The sequence below is a fragment of the Physcomitrium patens genome, chromosome 8 (assembly GCF_059467195.1).
Source record: "Physcomitrium patens ecotype Gransden chromosome 8, ASM5946719v1, whole genome shotgun sequence".
NCBI classification, from domain to species: Eukaryota; Viridiplantae; Streptophyta; class Bryopsida; order Funariales; family Funariaceae; genus Physcomitrium; species Physcomitrium patens.
Genome location: NC_143417.1, coordinates 17,830,083 through 17,849,419, shown reverse-complemented (window position 1 = coordinate 17,849,419; position 19,337 = coordinate 17,830,083). Strand labels below are relative to the sequence as shown.

At 29.8% G+C, this 19,337-nt stretch overlaps 1 protein-coding gene across 1 annotated transcript; it reads right to left on the bottom strand.

Annotated features, from left to right (window-relative positions):
• Positions 1-18,260: 18,260 nt before the first annotated feature.
• On the bottom strand, positions 18,261-19,116 carry LOC149988496 (uncharacterized). Its single transcript, XM_090252753.1, has 2 exons — positions 18,976-19,116; positions 18,261-18,842 (listed from the first exon to the last, which is right to left on the bottom strand). The coding sequence occupies exons 1-2, from the start codon at positions 18,996-18,998 to the stop codon at positions 18,488-18,490; spliced, it is 378 nt and encodes a 125-aa protein (XP_090108879.1). The 5' UTR covers positions 18,999-19,116; the 3' UTR covers positions 18,261-18,487.
• Between the last annotated feature and the right edge of the window lie 221 nt (positions 19,117-19,337).

Genomic DNA, 19,337 nt, shown 5'->3' with positions numbered 1-19,337 from the left:
TCTATGATTATAAAGTCTGTATGCCTTGGCAGTAATTATCAATAATCTACATAAAATTACTTTTTTTACTAAAAATAATCCAAAATCAATAAAAGAATCAATAACAACTCAAAAAATAACTATAGTAAGATAAGAAGGAATAAGAATCACTAAAAAAGAGTTATTATTTTTGATTTAGATATGGTTGAGGAAAAAGAAGATCACAAATTTGAGACACTAGTAATCCCAAAAGTGGCATACATTAATAAGTTCCACTGCTAAAAAGTACTACTAAAGATGCGGTTTATTAACTACAAACTAAAGTCATAGAATTTAAGCAATAAAGCCACTACAATCTATAAGAAGCAAAAAAAGAGATTGACTTGCAAACAAAATATTGACATAAAAATAATAAAAAAAAAGATATAACTGCAGATTGAGACAAGGAAAAATAAAATAATATTTTAATTCTAATAAAAATAAAAAAAATATATTAAAAATATATTTTATAAGATTTTATATTCTAGTATTATATAATTATATTAAAAAAGGACTTCCATAGTGAAAAATTTAAATATTAATAAATATTAAAATAAAAAATAATTTTAGAATCAATCATTTATAATGAAATATTATCAAAGATATGAATCTTGAAGAATTAAAAGATCTGGATACTCTTATGTCATTCAAAAAGACTAAATAATTACTCAAAGATGATATAATATTAAATTAGATTTGCTATTGTCAAAGACAAGAACATTAGAAAGTCTTGAAAATAATACTAAAGACTAAAAAAGCATTGACAAGAGTGAAAAAGGCTTCATTCTTTCCTCCATATATATTCTTAACTAAGAGTTATGTGGCTATGTCTTATAAAACCTCCAAAATGTGTTGAATTTTCAAGACATATATCTTAACCTACAAGGTAAGTTTTATATATGTACGCCACATAATTAGCTTTTTTTTGTAAGCTATCAATATGTGATTAACTTGTTGACTAAGTTTCTAATATACCAATCAACTACAAATACATGTAAAGTCAAAGTAGCATCTATAAAGCTTCTAGGAAGCTTATCTAAATAATATTATGAAATAAATTTACTTTCCTTTCTTCTACTTAATGACATAGGTAAATATTTGAGTAAATATATATGTTCATGATATTATTTGCTCTTCAAGGGATAAATTTTGATGCATTCTAATTGGATATGATAATCTTAGTAAAATCATGAAAAATAGTCATCATCTTTTATTGATGTTATAATTCTTTATGTTAATTTTGATGAATTTTATTGATAAAAAGCTTCAATCTCTTTAGTTTCATTTGTAAGATTCTTTGTTGGCTCCTATGTACATTCTCTAATATCATATCTGCACCAATGAACAAAATATTTCAACCTATTTTGGCATTGACTTAAATCTAAGACTTCTTCTACTTTCAATTCTTAATTATTATCTACTTCTGTAAGAAAAAGTGGCATTTATTTTCTTTCCAAGATATTCATTATCTTATATGGCTCAAAAAAAGACATATGGAAGGTGGAATGGATCTTCATAGACTCCTACAGATGTAATCAATAAGCAATAGGATTCACTTATTTACAAATAGAAAAATTTTCAAGTCTACAATAGTCCAACTTGTCATAAGAATAAGTAGTCTTGATATTACGACTAAGTAATCATACCTTCTTACGAATATTAAATTATATTTGTTTCTTATGATAAGTATCTACAATGATCTTTTATTGTTCTTGAGGTTCCTTTAATTACACCTTTATTGTTGCATATAGCTCTGATAAATGATTTATTAAATCTTTTGCAGCAAGATTATTTATTTTTAAAAATTCAAAAGTATTAAATCATTATTGATGACCATAATTAGAAAAAATATTATTTTTTAAATAGAAAAATATATCAAATTATTATATGTAAACTCTACCAAGAAGAAAAGAGTTGTCTAATCATCTTCATAATAATTGATGGTATACCTTAAATATTGCTCAAGAACTTGATTCACTTCTTTTGTTTATCTATTAATTTGAGGATAAAAATTTAAGTAGAGCTTTATATCTATATTTAGAATTTTAGAAAGGATTTTTCAAAATCTTGATACAAATTGAGTTCTCATATTCAATATAATATCTATAGGCAATTCATGATAGCAATAGATATTGTTAAGAAAAAGCTTTGTTATTTCTTTAAATGTGATAGATTTTGTACATGGTAAAAAAGAACTATCTTGGTAAAATAATCTACTATAAAAAATATAGAATCATACAAATCTAAAAATAAAATATTTATCATAAAATCTATAGAAACAAAAGACCATAATTGTTTTGAAATAAGTAATGGTTGAAGAAGTCTATAAGGTCAATTGCAAGAAATTTTCGATCTTAAAAAAATATCATATAATTGTACAAAGTCTTTGACTATCTTCTATATTTAAAGCTATCAAAATCTCTCAATATTAATTCTAAAGTCTTATATCTAAAATATTCAAGTGCTAGAAAGTCATAATAAGCTTGAAAAACATGTTGTCATATTATATATGTTCTTGCTTGAGGATGCATTAATGTTATATTTTAATTTTTTATAATATATAAAAATTAACTAAAATATATAATGTATTTATAACTATTCATGTATATAAGAATAGTTAGTAGGCTAATTTAAATAAAGTTGATATAAGAAAATTTATCTTAAAATTTATCTATTTTGATTATAGTCTTTAAATTATATAAAATTTAGATATTTAGTATAAATTTTTTTTAAAATATTGGGACTCAAAGATGAAGATTCAAACCTCTAAGAAGCTTATTTGGGGAGAAAAACATAAGATATGGATGGATAATGGCAAGAAATGAGGGTCTTCATTCTTATTAGTCAAAAACCATATCCAATAGGCTCTTAAGAGGCTATCCACGACCATAACAAGAATTTTGATGACTTCAAAAGAAGAATTTGAGAATCATTTATAAGGCTTAGGATTTGAGCTATAATTTTTGTAAAAAATTTAAAAGATTTGGAGTTAAAATGAAGAAGTTATAGTTGTTTGAAGTTAAGGTATCTTTTTAAGATATACTATTTTTCTTTTGAAAATATGAGGATATATACAATAGCTTTTGAAGTTTAGCAAAAGCAACTACAAAGGTGGTTTTAAGACCTACATCTTTTGTAAAAGAATTGTTACATTTGAAATTTTTATGAAGGAGTTATAGAGTGTTGAAGACAACTCATGTAATTTAAAGGTAATAAGTGAGTTGTTTTCTTGATAGTAATGGTTGGAGTCATATCTTAAATTTTTTAATGAATTTTTGGCTCAATTTTTCTAAAAATGTGAATTATTAGGTTAAAAAGCTATATATCAAAATTTTATGGTATTTGAGTATTTAATTTATGAAATATGAAGAAAATTGCACGTAAATATTTATAAGCAAGGATTTGAAGCTACTCTTAGGATTTTGGTGATATCTCAAGATTCATAACAAATTTGCAATTGAAACTTATTTTAATAGTCATTTAAAATATATTAGTACTTCATGTAGAATTTTAGTTTATTTGGATGGTCCAATTTTGAAATATGATTTATTGAAGTTTGAAAAAAATTTACTTTAAGGATATATATGGCTTTAGAATATTTTTATTACATTTTGGATGTTTTTTGGTACTTAGGGCTTATATATTGATATAATTATTCCTATAGAAAAACATTTATATATAAACTTGGCACTTTTTTATCTTGAAACTTGATTCAATAATTAGTGACATCCAAAAACTTAGTGCTTTCTTGAAGCAACTCTCTCTACCCCAATACCAAACATCTAGCTGTCAAAAATAAATGCAAATGCAATAACAATCCTACTAAGTCTAATAAAATCTTATATAAATTTTAAGTAAATCTTAATGATTTTAATTAAACTTTAATCAATCAAAAATAAATTTAAAAGTAGTTATAAAAAAAACACAATAAAGCCCTAAATCAATTTTAAGGAAAAATAACAAAAAATCTTTAAAAAATATAAAAGTAAACCTTCAAAGAAATAATTTTTAAAAAATAAATACTAAAATAAATAAATAAAAATAAATAAAAATTTTAAATATAAAAAAATCTATTTAAATCTTAATTAATTTTTTAGACAAATTTTAATTAAAATCTTAATTAAAATTTAATCAAAACTTAAGTCAAATCCTAATGAAATCCCAATAAAATCCTAAATCCTAAACAAACTCCAAATAATTCACAATTAATTTCTAGTCAAGTTCTAAAGAAAAATTCAAGCAAACCATAATTCTAACCAAATCCTAGACTAAATCCTAAGTCCTAATCAAACCATAAACAAACTCTAAACTAAATCCTATAATAAAATAGAACTTCAACAACTAATGATTAAGCAATAGATATCAGCTCAAAATTTGTACTTTTTTTAATATCTTAGTTAGAAACAAACACAATATAGATGAAATTGATCATACTTACTAATTAAAAGAAATGCAAGTTAATTCAATTAGATATTCAATGGCATCCTACTCCAATCTAAATGTTGAACTTTTAGCACTAATACTTCCTTCTTGAACTATTGAATTGCTCTCAAATTTCATCTAAATATTAAAAATTAAGTCTAATAATTTTACTAAAAAAATTCTCTTTAATCTAATTAAAAAATTGCTAAAGAACTTAGAAATACTCACTGACCTTCAAAATCTAATTTCTAAGACTTTAATCCTTAAAATCCTTCTTACACTTTGAACTAATCGTTTGATTGACCTCAAAATTTGCACATACATTCATAACTAGCACACCAACTCACTATCTAAAATTTAATTTTACACACACCACAAAATTTAAGAAATCTTCAAATTTGCAAAAATAATATTATTTCTCAAAATCTAAACTAATTGAGGACAATGGTAGTTTTGAAAAAACTCCAAAAACTCAATATTGATTCAATTGATATAAACAAAATGCCCAAAAATCTCTCTTCAAGTTTGCTCTAAAATTCTACTCTCTAATTTATCAAGTAATCGTCAAGTCGTTATATGAGCATGGTTTTATGCCTTGATATCTGATATTGATCCAGGTTGACAACTAGTCCTTTTTTAGTATCAATTTTTGATGATTTGAGATAAAAAAATTTTTAACATGTTTTTATTTTTTAAAAAATATTTCTATATCAATTTCTTATTTTATTTACTTTGATTTGTCTCATTTATGCGTCCACAAAATAAATACAAGTTCTTTCTGTAAAAATGTAGTATTAAGTCTAAATCTTTTATTATCTTTTTATGTTCTATCTTTATCTTTTTACTAGGTTCTTCTATAATAACATTCATATTTTTATCTTTTACTATATATCCATATTATCACTCAACAATGTAATTGTACTTTGCTTTCTACAATTATAATTGTTCCTCAAAATTGTCAAGGACAAGAACTCGATGAAAAAATAGTTCAGACAAGTAAGCCTTCACTCAAAGAAAAGTAACAAAATATGAATAATAAGTATGTATATTGAAAAGAGAAACTAAAATGGCTATTGCCAAAAGACAAGAAAACTAGAGACCCTTGAAACTAGACTAGAAGCAAGAAAGGAGTTGACAAGAGTTAAGAAGCCTTCACTCTTGTCTCTACATATACTATCTAACTAGGGGCTACGTGGCGACATTCTATAGGACCTCCAATATGTGTTGACTTTGTAGGACACATGCCTTGACTTACAAGGCAAGTTTTTCTACGTGTGGGCCACATAGTTAGCTTGATCTTCAAACTAACAACATGTGTGGCACATGGCCAACTTGTTGACCACGTTTCTAATCCAAAAAGTCAATTAAAGACACCTATGAAGTCAAAGCAGCATCTAAGAAGTTTCTAGGAAGCTTCTATATTAAATATTATAGAATTAACTTACTTTTATCTACTTTTACTTACTTCTACTTATTTTTATATGTAATTATTAGCTTACATGATTATGGCCGTGACATTACCCCCCCTTCTAGAGACGAGTTCCACGAGGAGCGGTCATCATATGTTGAGAAAATCTATGATGCGATGAATTGTATTCGCCACATACTCTGATCTCTATTCTCTTCGAAGATGATTGATAGGGCCTCTCAACCATCGGTAGTGTCCCATACCAGGGCGGGAAGACCACCCAGTTATTTGATCATTGTTGAGGCCTTCGTAACTTCCTTCGAATAGAATATTCGGAACACCATCAGGAGTTGTTCCCACCTCTAGCAAAATCACTAAACATCGAGAGTCCCTTCCCAAATCGTGATACCAAACGCGTTGTATCTCACCATCTATTCGAGGAAGAACATGTCGTTCTTGAAGATCTTCATCTCGATTGCGTCGTCTTGAAGGTTGTGACAATCGTAATGTCTCATCCGACAGGTCAGCAAACGAAGGTTCTTGAGTTGAATCCGTTGGTTGTTGGCTCTCCATCTAATTAGCGTCACAAATACAAAGAAGTTACAAACAAGGATAGGAAATTGAATGTTATCTTGCCTCAATCTTGTCTCTTTTATAAGAGAGATTTTCATCTTGGTTTTGATGGATGTCGTTGATGAAAAACTTTGACTTTACCTGATGCATTTCCTAGATTCCTGGATGGCTCCCATGTGCGTTCACTAATATCATATCCGCGCCAATGAACAAGATATTCCAGCTTATTTCGGCGCCGCCTTGAGTCTAATATCTCTTCCACTTCAAATTCTTCATTATTATCTACTTCTATAGGAGGCGGTGGCATTTGTCTTCTTCCTTGTATATCCACTGTCTTATATGGTTCAAGAAGAGACACGTGGAATACAGGATGGATCTTCATTGACTCCGGTAGATGTAACCGATATGCAACTGGGTTGATCTGTTCAGAAACAGAAAAGGGGCCAAGCCTACGATAGTCCAACTTGTCACAAGGTCGAGTAGTCTTGATATTGCGATGAAGTAGCCATACCTTATCACCCACGTTGAGTTGTGGTTGCTCCTTACGATATAGATTTGTGTTTACCTTTTGTCGTTCTTGAGCTTCCTTCAATTGCGTCTTCATTATTGCATGTAACTCTGACAACCGATTTGCCATATCTTCTGCTGCAGGATTATCAACTTTTGAAAAATTAAAAGTATCAAGTCGTGGATGATAGCCATAATTGGCAAAGAAAGGTGTTTGTTGCGTGGAAGAATGTACCGTATTATTATAAGCAAACTCTGCCAATGGCAGAAGAGTTGTCCAATCATCTTGTTGGTAGTTGATAGTACACCTTAAATATTGCTCCAAGACTTGGTTTACGTGCTCTATTTGTCCATCAGTTTGAGGATGGAAAGTCGAAGATAGCTTTATGTCCACTTTTAAAATCTTGAAAAGGATCCTCCAAAATCTTGACACAAATTGAGTTCCCCTATCTGATATGATATGTTTAGGTAATCCATGATAGCGATAGATATTATCAATGAAAAGCTTAGCTGTTTCTTCACTTGTGATAGATTTTGTACATGGCACAAAATATGCCATCTTGGTGAAACGATCTACTATCACAAATATAGAATCATAAGATCTTGAGCTTGAAAGATCTGTGATGAAATCCATAGAAACAGAAGACCATGGTTGTTCTGGTATAGGTAATGGCTGAAGAAGTCCGTAAGGTCGATGACAAGGAATTTTTGATCTTGAACAAATATCACATGATTGTACAAAGTCTTTGACTGACTTCCACATTTGTGGCCACCAAAAATCTCTTGATATGAGTTCTAAAGTCTTATTATATCCAAAGTGCCCTGCTGCTGGAAAGTCATGACGTGCTTGAAGAACACGTAAACGTGCTTCTCCTTCTGGAACATATAGGCATCCTTCAAAATATAATAGATTATTCTTGAACTCGAACTTAGAAGGATCATGAGACTTGGAAGAATTATTCTCGATATCATAAACAAGAGGGTCTGAGGACATACTGGACTGGATTTGCTTGAGAAAAGTTGAATCAACAGTCAATGTTGATTTCATTGCTCGGAGATGAAATTGCTCCGGTTTCAAGAGGACCGTTCTTTGTTGCTCAAAAGCTGCATCTCCTTCTTTTGGTGCAAAATAAGAACGTCTAGATAGGGCATCAGACAAACCTTGTTGTTTTCCTGGCCGATAAGTGATAATGAACTCGAATCTTGACAAAGACATACTCCAACGAGCTTGACGACGATTCAACACGCGTGCTGACATGAAATACTCGAGGTTCTTGTGATCTGTATACACAATGACTGGACTAGAAGCGCCTTCTAGATAATGACGCCATTCTTGAAAGGAATCCACGATCGCAAGAAGTTCTTTATCGTGGATCTCATAATTGATCTCGGCTGCTGAGAATTTTTTTGAATGAAAAGCTATCGGATGAAGTTTATCATCTGTTCCCATTTGTGATAAAACTGCACCCAAGGTAAAATCTGATGCATCTGTTTCCATAAAAAATGCCTTGGAAAAATCAACACGATATAAGACTGGTGCAGAGACAAACGATGTCTTCAAGGCTTCAAATGCTGCTTCCGCTTCTTGATTCCATTGGAATTTATCTTTACTAGTCAAGCGTGTAAGTGGAGCTGCAACTCGTGAGAAATCTTTGATGAAGATCTGATAGTAATTGACAAATCCCAAGAAACATTGGACATCTCTTACTGTCCTTGGAATCTTCCAATCCATGATTGTTTGGACTTTCTTAGAATCCATCATGAGACCATCATTTGAAATGATGTATCCTAAAAAGTCAACTTGAGCAGTGTGAAATACACACTTTTCCATCTTGGCGTACAATCCTGCATCTCTAAGTTTTTGTAATACTTGACGAACATGTATTTCATGTTCTTCGACATTCTTAGAATAGATCAAGATATCGTCTAGATAGCAGACGACAAAATTGTCTAAGAATTCACAAAATACATCATTCATGAGATGTTGAAAAGCAGCTGGTGCATTTGTGAGTCCAAAGGGCATGACATTATATTCGAAATGTCCATACCTGGTTCGAAACGCAGTCTTCCATTCATCTCCTTCTTTGATCCGTACTAGATTATATGCTCCTCTTAGATCTATTTTTGTATAGATCTTAGCTTGATTCAACTAGTCAAGGAGTCTTGATATCAAAGGTAATGGATACTTGTTCTTGATTGTGATCTTGTTGAGTCCTCGATAATCAACACACATTTGTAAAGATCCATCTTTTTTCTTTACGAATAGAATTGGAGCTCCTGCTGGAGATTTTGAATGGCGTATGAAATTCTTCGCTAAATTCTCGTCAATATATGTCTTGAGTTCAGCCATTTCATCTTGCGATAAACTATAAATTGGTCCAAATGGTGGCTGAGTTCCTTCCTTGAGGTCGATTGAACAATCATATGGGTGATGCTCAGGAAGAATATCTGCATTCTTTTTCTCAAAAACGTCTTGATACTCCTGATATTGACTTGGAATGCCACTTGAAGTCTTTACATTTTCAGAAATAGGTGTAGCATAAATAGCAAAAGTTGACCCTTCTTTTGCTGCGTGTATAAATGCTTTTGCACCTATCAGTACGGGTTTTACTATACTAGACTTATAATTTTTTACTTGGTTGATAGAACTATTAATAACGCTCTGGGAAAAGTCAAGTTTACGCAAATTCCAATCTATTCGAGGGTTATATTTTTCTAGCCAGGATAAACCTAAAATAACTGGATTGGATGGGGATTTAATTATGTTAAAAGCTATGTAGCTATCATAACCATCTATTGTTACTTTTATAGGATGAGTTTCATGAGTGACATTTCCAGAAGACAAGGGACGACCATCTATGACTTCTACATGTACTGGTTTAGGTTTCTGTACAAAGGGTATTTTACGACTTTTAACAAATTGTTCATCTAAAAAACATGCTGAGGCTCCCGAATCTAATAAAGCAAAGGCTTTGTAATTCTTAGGTCCTAAATATAAGTCTATTATAAAACAAGGAGAGGGTTTTGAGGAGAGGATAGGACCTTCATTAGGGATTGTATAAGGTTCCAGCTGCATGGTCCCTATTGTAGCTGGACGAATCCGTTTTCTGACATGTTGTCTTCTTTGACCATCGTACCCCTCATTTTATAGTTGCGTCATTTCTTTGGACAATGTTGAGTAGTGTGCTTAGGTTCTCCGCAATATAAACATAATCCTTCTTGACGACGACGAATCTTTTCTTGCTCAGTTAGGGGTTTAAAACGCACCGCGTCAATTTGCATGTCTTCTATTTTCGAATGTACATTTGGCAAAGATGTTGATGTTGCCATTGATTAATAACGTTGAGGTTCCCGTGAATGATTCTTGGATCGAAATTCAAAAAGTCGATTATCACATTTTATTGTAAAATCGATTGCTTGACTCAAAGTTTGAGGATGACGTAAGTTGAGCATCAATTTCTTTACTTCGTATTGCAATCCATAAAGAAATTGACTGATGAGTGCAGCATCATCCCACTTGATGTCAATTACAAGTTGTCAAAATTGTGAAGCATACACTGTTACTGAGCGATTTCCTTGTCGCAGAATTCGGATCTTATTTGTTGCAACACGAGTTACATCGTGTTCACCATACATAGATCGAAACTCTGCCAAAAAAGCTTCCAAATTGTCCAATATTGGATTTCGTTGTTCAAGAAAAGACGAAAACCATGATAATGCAGAACCAGAAAGTAGAGTGCCAATAAACCTGACTTGTGATCCTGGAGTTGGATAGCTTTGCGGTTGAAGTTCAATTGCCAATTGTACTTGATTGATGAACCCTCGAAACTTTGATCTCGTACCATCAAATTTCTCGGATAAGGTAATTCTTGGTTCTCTAGTGCTTATAAGGTGTTGTACAATTGGAGAAGGAACATGATTTGTTGTAGATGTTGAAGCAGCTCCGATCATCTCTATATCTCAACTTTCTGCTATTCTTGTTCTTTCATGTGTTGGTGAATTGAGTTGATGCATCGCAAGCATTAACTCCCTCATTTGCTCTTGCATTTATGCCATTGCACTCTTCATTTCAACAAGCTCTGCCATAATGACACTAAGAAGAAAAATTTGTTTGATACTGCTCAAGACAAAAGAAAAGAAAGACTTGATAACAAAGAAGATACTAAGAACAATATCAGTTTAGAAGTGGGTAATCCGCAAACTTCTAATACGCTTATGCCTTGTCAAGAGAAAGGGGTAATCCACTCTTACTCAAGAAAAACAAAGCTTTGATATTGTAAGTGCACTCTTGTCAATCTGTCAAGGACAAGAACTCGATGAAAAAATAGTTCAGACAAGTAAGCCTTCACTCAAAGAAAAGTAACAAAATATGAATAATAAGTATGTATATTGAAAAGAGAAACTAGATTGGCTATTGCCAAAAGACAAGAAAACTAGAGACCCTTGAAACTAGACTAGAAGCAAGAAAGGAGTTGACAAGAGTGAAGAAGCCTTCACTCTTGTCTCTATATATACTATCTAACTAGGGGCTACGTGGCGACATTCTATAGGACCTCCAATATGTTTTGACTTTGTAGGACACATGCCTTGACTTACAAGGCAAGTTTTTCTACGTGTGGGCCACATAGTTAGCTTGATCTTCAAGCTAACAACATGTGTGGCACATGGCCAACTTGTTGACCACGTTTCTAATCCAAAAAGTCAATTAAAGATACCTATGAAGTCAAAGCAGCGTCTAGGAAGTTTCTAGGAAGCTTCTATATTAAATATTATAGAATTAACTTACTTTTATCTACTTTTACTTACTTCTACCTATTTTTATATGTAATTATTAGCTTATATGATTATGGCCGTGACAAAAATAGACTAGGTTGTTCTTAAACTTAAACTTAGAAGTATCATAAGACTTACAAGAAGTATTCTTGATATCATGAACAAGAGAATTAAAGGACATACTTGATTTAATTTTCTTGATAAATATTGAATCAATAGTTAATATTTAGTTTATTGCTCAAAGTTGAAAATACTCTAATTTCAAGAAAATCATTATTTGTTGATCAGTAGATGCATTTCTTTCAATTGATGTAAGATAAAAACATCTAGAAAGAGCATCCTATGTTGTAATATAACATAGTTATTGAAGAAAAAAATTATATTATAGAAGATCTTATTTTAAAATATTATAGCAGATTATCTTAGAAATGTAGGTAATAATCGAAAAGATAATAAAAATATAAGGTGCTATTACTGCCTTTTTACAAAATAGGCTTCTATTTACTTTGTAAGGCCATAAATAAGGCAAAATAAAGTATATTTGGAAATTAAATAAAATATTCATGTATATGAAAGAATTAAGAATAGATTTTAGCAAAATTTACCTCAAGAAGCCAAGAATTGATACTTAAAGAGGACTAGTTGTCAACCTAGATAAAAATCAGATCTTAAGGCACAAAATCATAAATTTAAGGTGACTCGGAAGTTCTTTGGTAAATCAAAGAATGGAATTTGGGAGAAAACTTGAGAAAAGATTTTTGGGCATTTGTTTTATGTCAATTAAGTCAATATTGAATTTTTGAGGGGTTTTCAAAGTTAATGATGTTTTTAGTTGGTTTAGATTTAGAGAAATAAAAATATATTTATAAATTCGAAGATTTCTTAAGTTTTTTGGTATGTATATTAGTGAATTTTGGACACTATGTTGGTATGATAGTTGTTAATGTGTGTGAAAAATTTGAAATTAATTAAGCAATTAGATTAAAATATAAAGGTTTTTGTGGATAGAGGTATTAGAAATTAGAGTTTGAAGATCAGTGAGTATTTTCAAGATCTTTAGTAATTTGTCAATTGAATTGAAGTGAATTTTTTTGTGTGGATACTAAATTCAATTTGTAACATTTTAGTTAAAATTTAGAAGTAATTCAATGGTTGAAGAAGAAGATATTGGCATTAGAAGTACAGCATATAGATTGGAGTAGGAGACTACTTAACACCTGATTGGATTATCTTTTATTTCTCTCAGTTGGTAAGTACAATTGATTTCATAAGTCTTGTAATTTTTTCTAACTAAGATATTATAAAATATAAAAATTTTGAATTCATATCAACAGTTTGATTATTAGTTGTTGAGATTCTATTTGTTGTAGGATTATTAAGAGTTGTTTAAGATCTACAGTTTGTTTAGATTTGGTTTTGGATTTGGTCAAGGATTTTTCTAGGATTTAGAATTTCATTAGAATTTCATAAAGGTTTGATCTAAGATTTGGTTAAGATTTAATAAAGATTATATTAAGATTTTATTTTTAGTATTTATTAAAGATTCTTTATATTTCTTTTATAGATTCTTTTAAGATTCTTTTGAATTGGTCAAATTTTGATCACAATTATTGAGATCTACTTAAGATTATTTAAAATGTTATTAAACTTGATAGGATTATTCTTGCATTTCTATTTACCTTCTATAGCAAGGCGCCTGGTGCATTCTCAAGCAAGAACACATGTAATACAATACCAAAAATCCTTATTTTTTTCAAATAAATAAGTGTTCTTTAAATCAAATCTTCATAAACACATGCTCCAACAAGCTTGGTGACGATTCAAAACACATGCTGATATGAAATACTCAAGATTCTTGTGATTTGTATACACAATGATATGTAATAATACCGCTATATGGTAAAAAATAAAAACATGGATGTATTTATAGAAGAGCCTAATAAGAGGATGTAATAGAAAAACAAGGATAAATAATAAGAAGATATTAAAAGGCTTTGTCTTAATGTTGTTTTTCAAAGAAGGTACTTCTATTTGTTTTGAAGGAGCATAAATGCCTCAAATTAATGTAAATGAGACAAGTAAGTAATATAGGCATATTAGGAAGGGAGTTATCAATAGGTTCAAGCAAAAAATACCTCAAATTACTAAATATTGATACCTAAAAAAAATAAGTTATCAACCTAGGTCAAAATCAAATTTCAAGGCACAAAACTACATATCAATGGCAATTCCATAATTCTTTTGGAAGATCAAAGAGTAGAATTTGAGAGCAAACTTGCAATGAGATTTGTAAGCATTGGTTATATGTCAATTGAGTTAATATTCAGTTTTTGGGAGATTTTGAAAGTTAATTTTATTTTTGGTTGGATTATATTTTGAAAATAAAATTATATTTACAAAATTGAGGGTTTCTTGAGTTTTTTCTAGTAAGCATACAAGTGAATTTTAGGCAATATATTTATGTTTTAGTTGTTAGGGTGTGTGAAAATTTTGAGATCAACCCAAAAATTAGATCAAAGTGCATGAAGGTTTTTGTGGATTGAGGTCTCATAAATTGGAATTTGAGAGTTAGTGATTATTTTTACGATTTTTAGCAATCTATTGATTAGATTGAAGTGATTGCTATTTGTATTGAGACTAGACTTGATTTTTAATAGTTTAAGTATATTTTGGAGGCAATTTAACAATTCACAAAAAGAAATATTTGCACTAGAATTTCAATATTTAGATTAGAGTAGGAGGCTAGCCAACACCTAAGCAGAATTTAGATTTGATCTTCTTCAAATTTTGAGTGCTTATTACCAACTTAATAATTAAGATGTATATAAAATCTTAAGCAAGATCAATAATATAATTGATAGATATTGAGGTTCAAAATCACCCTAGGATTAGATTAATTTGATTAGAATTTGGTTTAGGATTTAGGAATTGGATACGATTTAAGATTTTTTTTGGCTTTAGGATTGTTTAGGATTTAATTAGGATTTGACTTAGGATTTAAGTAAAGACTACTAAGATTTAAATTAGGATTAAATTAAAATAAAATTCAAATTTATTTAAGATATATTTAAAATTTTATTCTTATACATGTTTTGAATTTCTTCAGGATTTTTTCATACTTCTTTTGTAATTTCTTTGAGGTTTCATTGTATTTGATTAAAGCTTGATTAGAATTATTAAGGTTTATTTGGATTTATTTAAAATTCTATTAAAATTAGAATCTTGTTGTTGTAATTTTCCTTCTACCTTCTACAGTGAGGTGCTCGGTACATTCTCAAATAAGGCTTCACATAACATGATAATAGTGATTGGATTCGAGGCACCTTCTAAATAATGATCCTATTCTTAAATGAATCCTCAATTGCAAAGTCCTCTTTATTGTGGATTAATTAATCTTGGCTGCTAAAAATTTATTGGAATAGAAAGTTATTAGATGAAGTTTTTCATCTATTGCTATTTGTTATAGAATTGCATCAAAGGCAAAGTTTGATGCATTTGTTTTCATGAAAAAAAGCCTTGGAGAAGTCAACACATGGTGCATTTGTGAGAAAAAAGGCATGACATTATTTGTTTTTCATGACTTAATAACTTATTTTATTAGAGTTAAACCTTTTTAATATATTAATATTAAAAATATAAATCTTAAATTTAAAACAGAAATAAAAAACTAAATAATAATTATATTTATGAATCTAAAGAATATATCTTTTCAAAAACCATAGAAATTTGGAATTTTTAAATTTTAAATATATTTCTTTTATATTTTACAACCATATATACTATCTATTTTTTTAAAAAAAAAAAAATTAGATGTTGATAATAGAAAGACAAAGATTGTATATTCTTTTACCTTCTAAAAAAATTTCACTTCTATTAAAAAAAAAAGGTTTTAAATAAAAATATACAATCTTTCTAAAACTAAGTTTTTCAAGAGTTCAACTATGCAATCTTTATAAAACTAATTTTTTCAAGAGTTCAACTATGCAATCATTATTGTGGCTAAGCAAACTCATTTTTTAATACTTTTTTTCTTTAATAACCTTTTAGATGAAATGCACTCTTATTCATGAATATTAATTTGAGATTTTTTTGTAATTTTAATTCTTTTCTAATTTGAGAATTATAAAAATAATAATTTATATTTAAAATTTAAGGAAAGTTAAGGATTATTTTTACAAATTTAATTAATTTATAGCTTTATATAAACTATTTATAAAACTATAAAACATTCTAACACTAAAGACCTTGCTTTATTGTGAAGTAATATGTTTAAGTAATTCATTGATATATATATATATATATATATATATATATAATCACAAAAAAACACCATACTTAAAAACTTTACAAATATATTTTTATTAATATCATACAAAATCTTTAAAGTTTGAGAACACATAATAATAATTATAATAATAATAATTTTTCTTCTTAATAGTTTGTCTATATGTATATTCATACTTGTGTTTTTTATTTTCTTGATACAGGCATAATTAAATTCATTTGTATTGGAAATTATAGCTGAGCTAAACATTTGCATCAAACTTAATCTTGTACTTGATTACTTTTGAAAGAATTATATTGTTGATTTTCTAAGTCTTTTAGAATTCTTTTGTTTTATGTTAGGTATTCCATGTCCACTAGTCAACTTACAAAAACCTTATATATTAGACCACACTTGAATCAAATATTAACATGTTCTCATGAATAATTAGGAATAAATTTTTGCATTTATCTTTATTAATCCACATTGTGGGATTGTTATTTTTTTTTTATTTTTCTAATATAAATCAATTCTGAATATATCTTATTTTTGTTTTAATAACTGAAATAAAATTAAGTTCTTAATGTATAAATAATTTGAATAATATGCACTTTATTAAATATTGAGTATTTTTTGTGTCATCTTTTTAATCTTCAACAAAAATTGCACACACAATAATAATCATAATTTTTTTTATACAAGCTAAACCACCATTTATTAACATGAAGGATTCTATAGACAATGCTTTTCTAGAACAATGCATCTTCAAATGCATCATTCAAATGATTTGTTCATTCTTAATTAATTGGCATACCCTACATAGAATAATATTTGTACCTTGCTACTATAATGTTCTTTCTATGACTTACTTGCTAGATTGTAACTAGTTATTTGTCTTAGGTCATAGTTAAGGAATCTTCTTCATTATAAAAAATATTGGATATTGATAAAATTAGATGTAAAATAAAGAAAATTCAATTTTATTATTGGACATATCTATTCAAGTTTTTCTACATATTGTTTAACTTATGACAATAAGCATTCTATAGAAGTATTTTATTTTATAAACTATACTATTATTAAAAATTTCTAATTAATAAAAACAAATAAATTATTGATAATTTTATTTTGATAATAGATGCCTAAATAAAAATTTCTATCTAAATACAAAAATATAATCTTTTTTTTATAAATCTACAAACCAAGTCAAAAACTTTTCATGCCAATAATAAAAAAAAAAATTAAAAATAAAAAAATAAAAAAATCCTAAAATCGAACCATATAATGAGATGATAGCATACTTTATTATTACTTTTAATAAATCTTAGTGATATATCAAAGATGAATTATCAAATTTTAGAACAAAAATTATCTAAATTCAATTCTAATTATCAGCTACTAAAAAGGATCTTATTTTGATTAATTTAATAATATTCTTTTCTTAGGATTATAATTTAATTAGAGTATACATAGTTCAAATATTTCACATATAAGAAATTCGAATAATGCTAAAATTACTAAAATAAAAATATACTAAAGAATGAAGAATCAAAATATCTAAACTTGGAGGCAATGTTTATTAAATACAAGTACTTTCTACAAAAACAAAACCATGGAATTAGACATCCTTTATAATAGTAATAATAATAAATAAAAGTTATAAAGACAAAGCTAGCTCATTACAAACCTTTCCACAGTATTAACAATGACACTAACAAAATAATCTTCCAACATTTTGAGAATCAATGGTATTGACATTATATAAAAATATATGCATATTGAGTATTTGGATTTGCCATAGTAATGCACTTTTCTATATGATTTCTGGAAAAACCTATATTGAAAAAGAAACTGTCTCCCTTGTTGTGAAAAAATTCAACCAATTAAATAAAATAATTTATTTCAATAAAAATCAAGTTCAAATGCAACTAAAAAACTCCATATCTTTGCTAATAGAATAAGAAATAATGATTCAATCCTTCATTAATAAATAGATGCAAATATGAGACTCATTTAGTGATGTTGCATCACATCCTAATGTGACCAAAATATTCATCTAACTACTACAGAAAGTCAAGGGTGTCAAAAAAACAAAAACAAAAAAAACACGAAGTGGTGCAGAAGATCGTCAGGTTGGATGCAATTCTGAGGATCTTGTGCACAAATCTCGACAGACGAAGGAGGAATCGGTAATCACAAACCCATGAATCAAAGAGATACAATGCCCGACGTCATCAGCATCGACTGCAGCTATTTGCACGAAGAACATTGCACAGTGCATGACACGGAACAGTATGAGAAAATAGATATACATAGAAACAAAACGTCCATGGCAGTGATCTGATCAACGTGGCGCCGCTCTTCGATCATCCGAAGTGCGGCGCTTATTTACTATGCAAACTTCCAAGCTGTGTTGCTGGGTTGGTGGCTTCCATCCAAGCAGTAGAACATATCAACACTACAGTCCGTCCACCGCACACTGCGTGGGAGAAGCGAATGCACAACACAGTCGCACACTTCTCCTACACATTTCGGCAACGAGAGACCGGGCAGACTTTGCCACCACAGTCTACCCAGTAGTCGGACATCCACCCGGAAGTCGAACCATATTTTACGTACAGCCAGTAGCAGTCGCCGTGTACACATTCCCCTGGAATCCTGCAATAAACCGTCACTTTCTTGCGCTTCGGGACTACTTTCAAGCGTGAACATTTGCTGTTGTTTGAATTCGGAGGGTAGTCCGGGTGTCCATCCTTGTTCTTGTCGCAGTTACGAATCCACACGTTTCCTTTCGTATAGTATTCAGCCGCGATTGCAGTCTCAGCCAAGAGCAACGAGACCAAGATGGTGGCAGCGACCATGACCACAAGCCGTGACCTGCACAAGGAGATATCATATCAACGCAATTGTCAGTGGAGTGAACAAATTACACGGCATCCTGCATGGTCTGTTTCAAGCCTCCCAAGTGCATGTAAGAATGAGACTTTGATCGATCCAGGAGAACACTCACTGCAGCAGCTTCTGGGACCCCATGGCGATGGAAGATGGCAAACTGTCTCTGTCTCCGACGGCGAATACACGAGGTGGTCAGTCACTACACGATGCGGAAATAGATTGTGAGTACCGCTTGGCAGGAAGGCCATATATACGCTTGCTCGGCCACTCACCTGTCTTTCCGACGCCCTTGATGCCTCACGCTCCAAGGCCTTTTGACCTCGACCTCAGGTGCGATGTCACAGATTTTCAACCTTCGAGTGCCACTTGTGAAGCTCCACACAAACATGGAAGCCATCCCCAAATTTCAACATGCAAATTTAACATTACAGAGGCGTATTCCACATGTAAGGTCTAAGCCAGCTGACGTCAACTTTC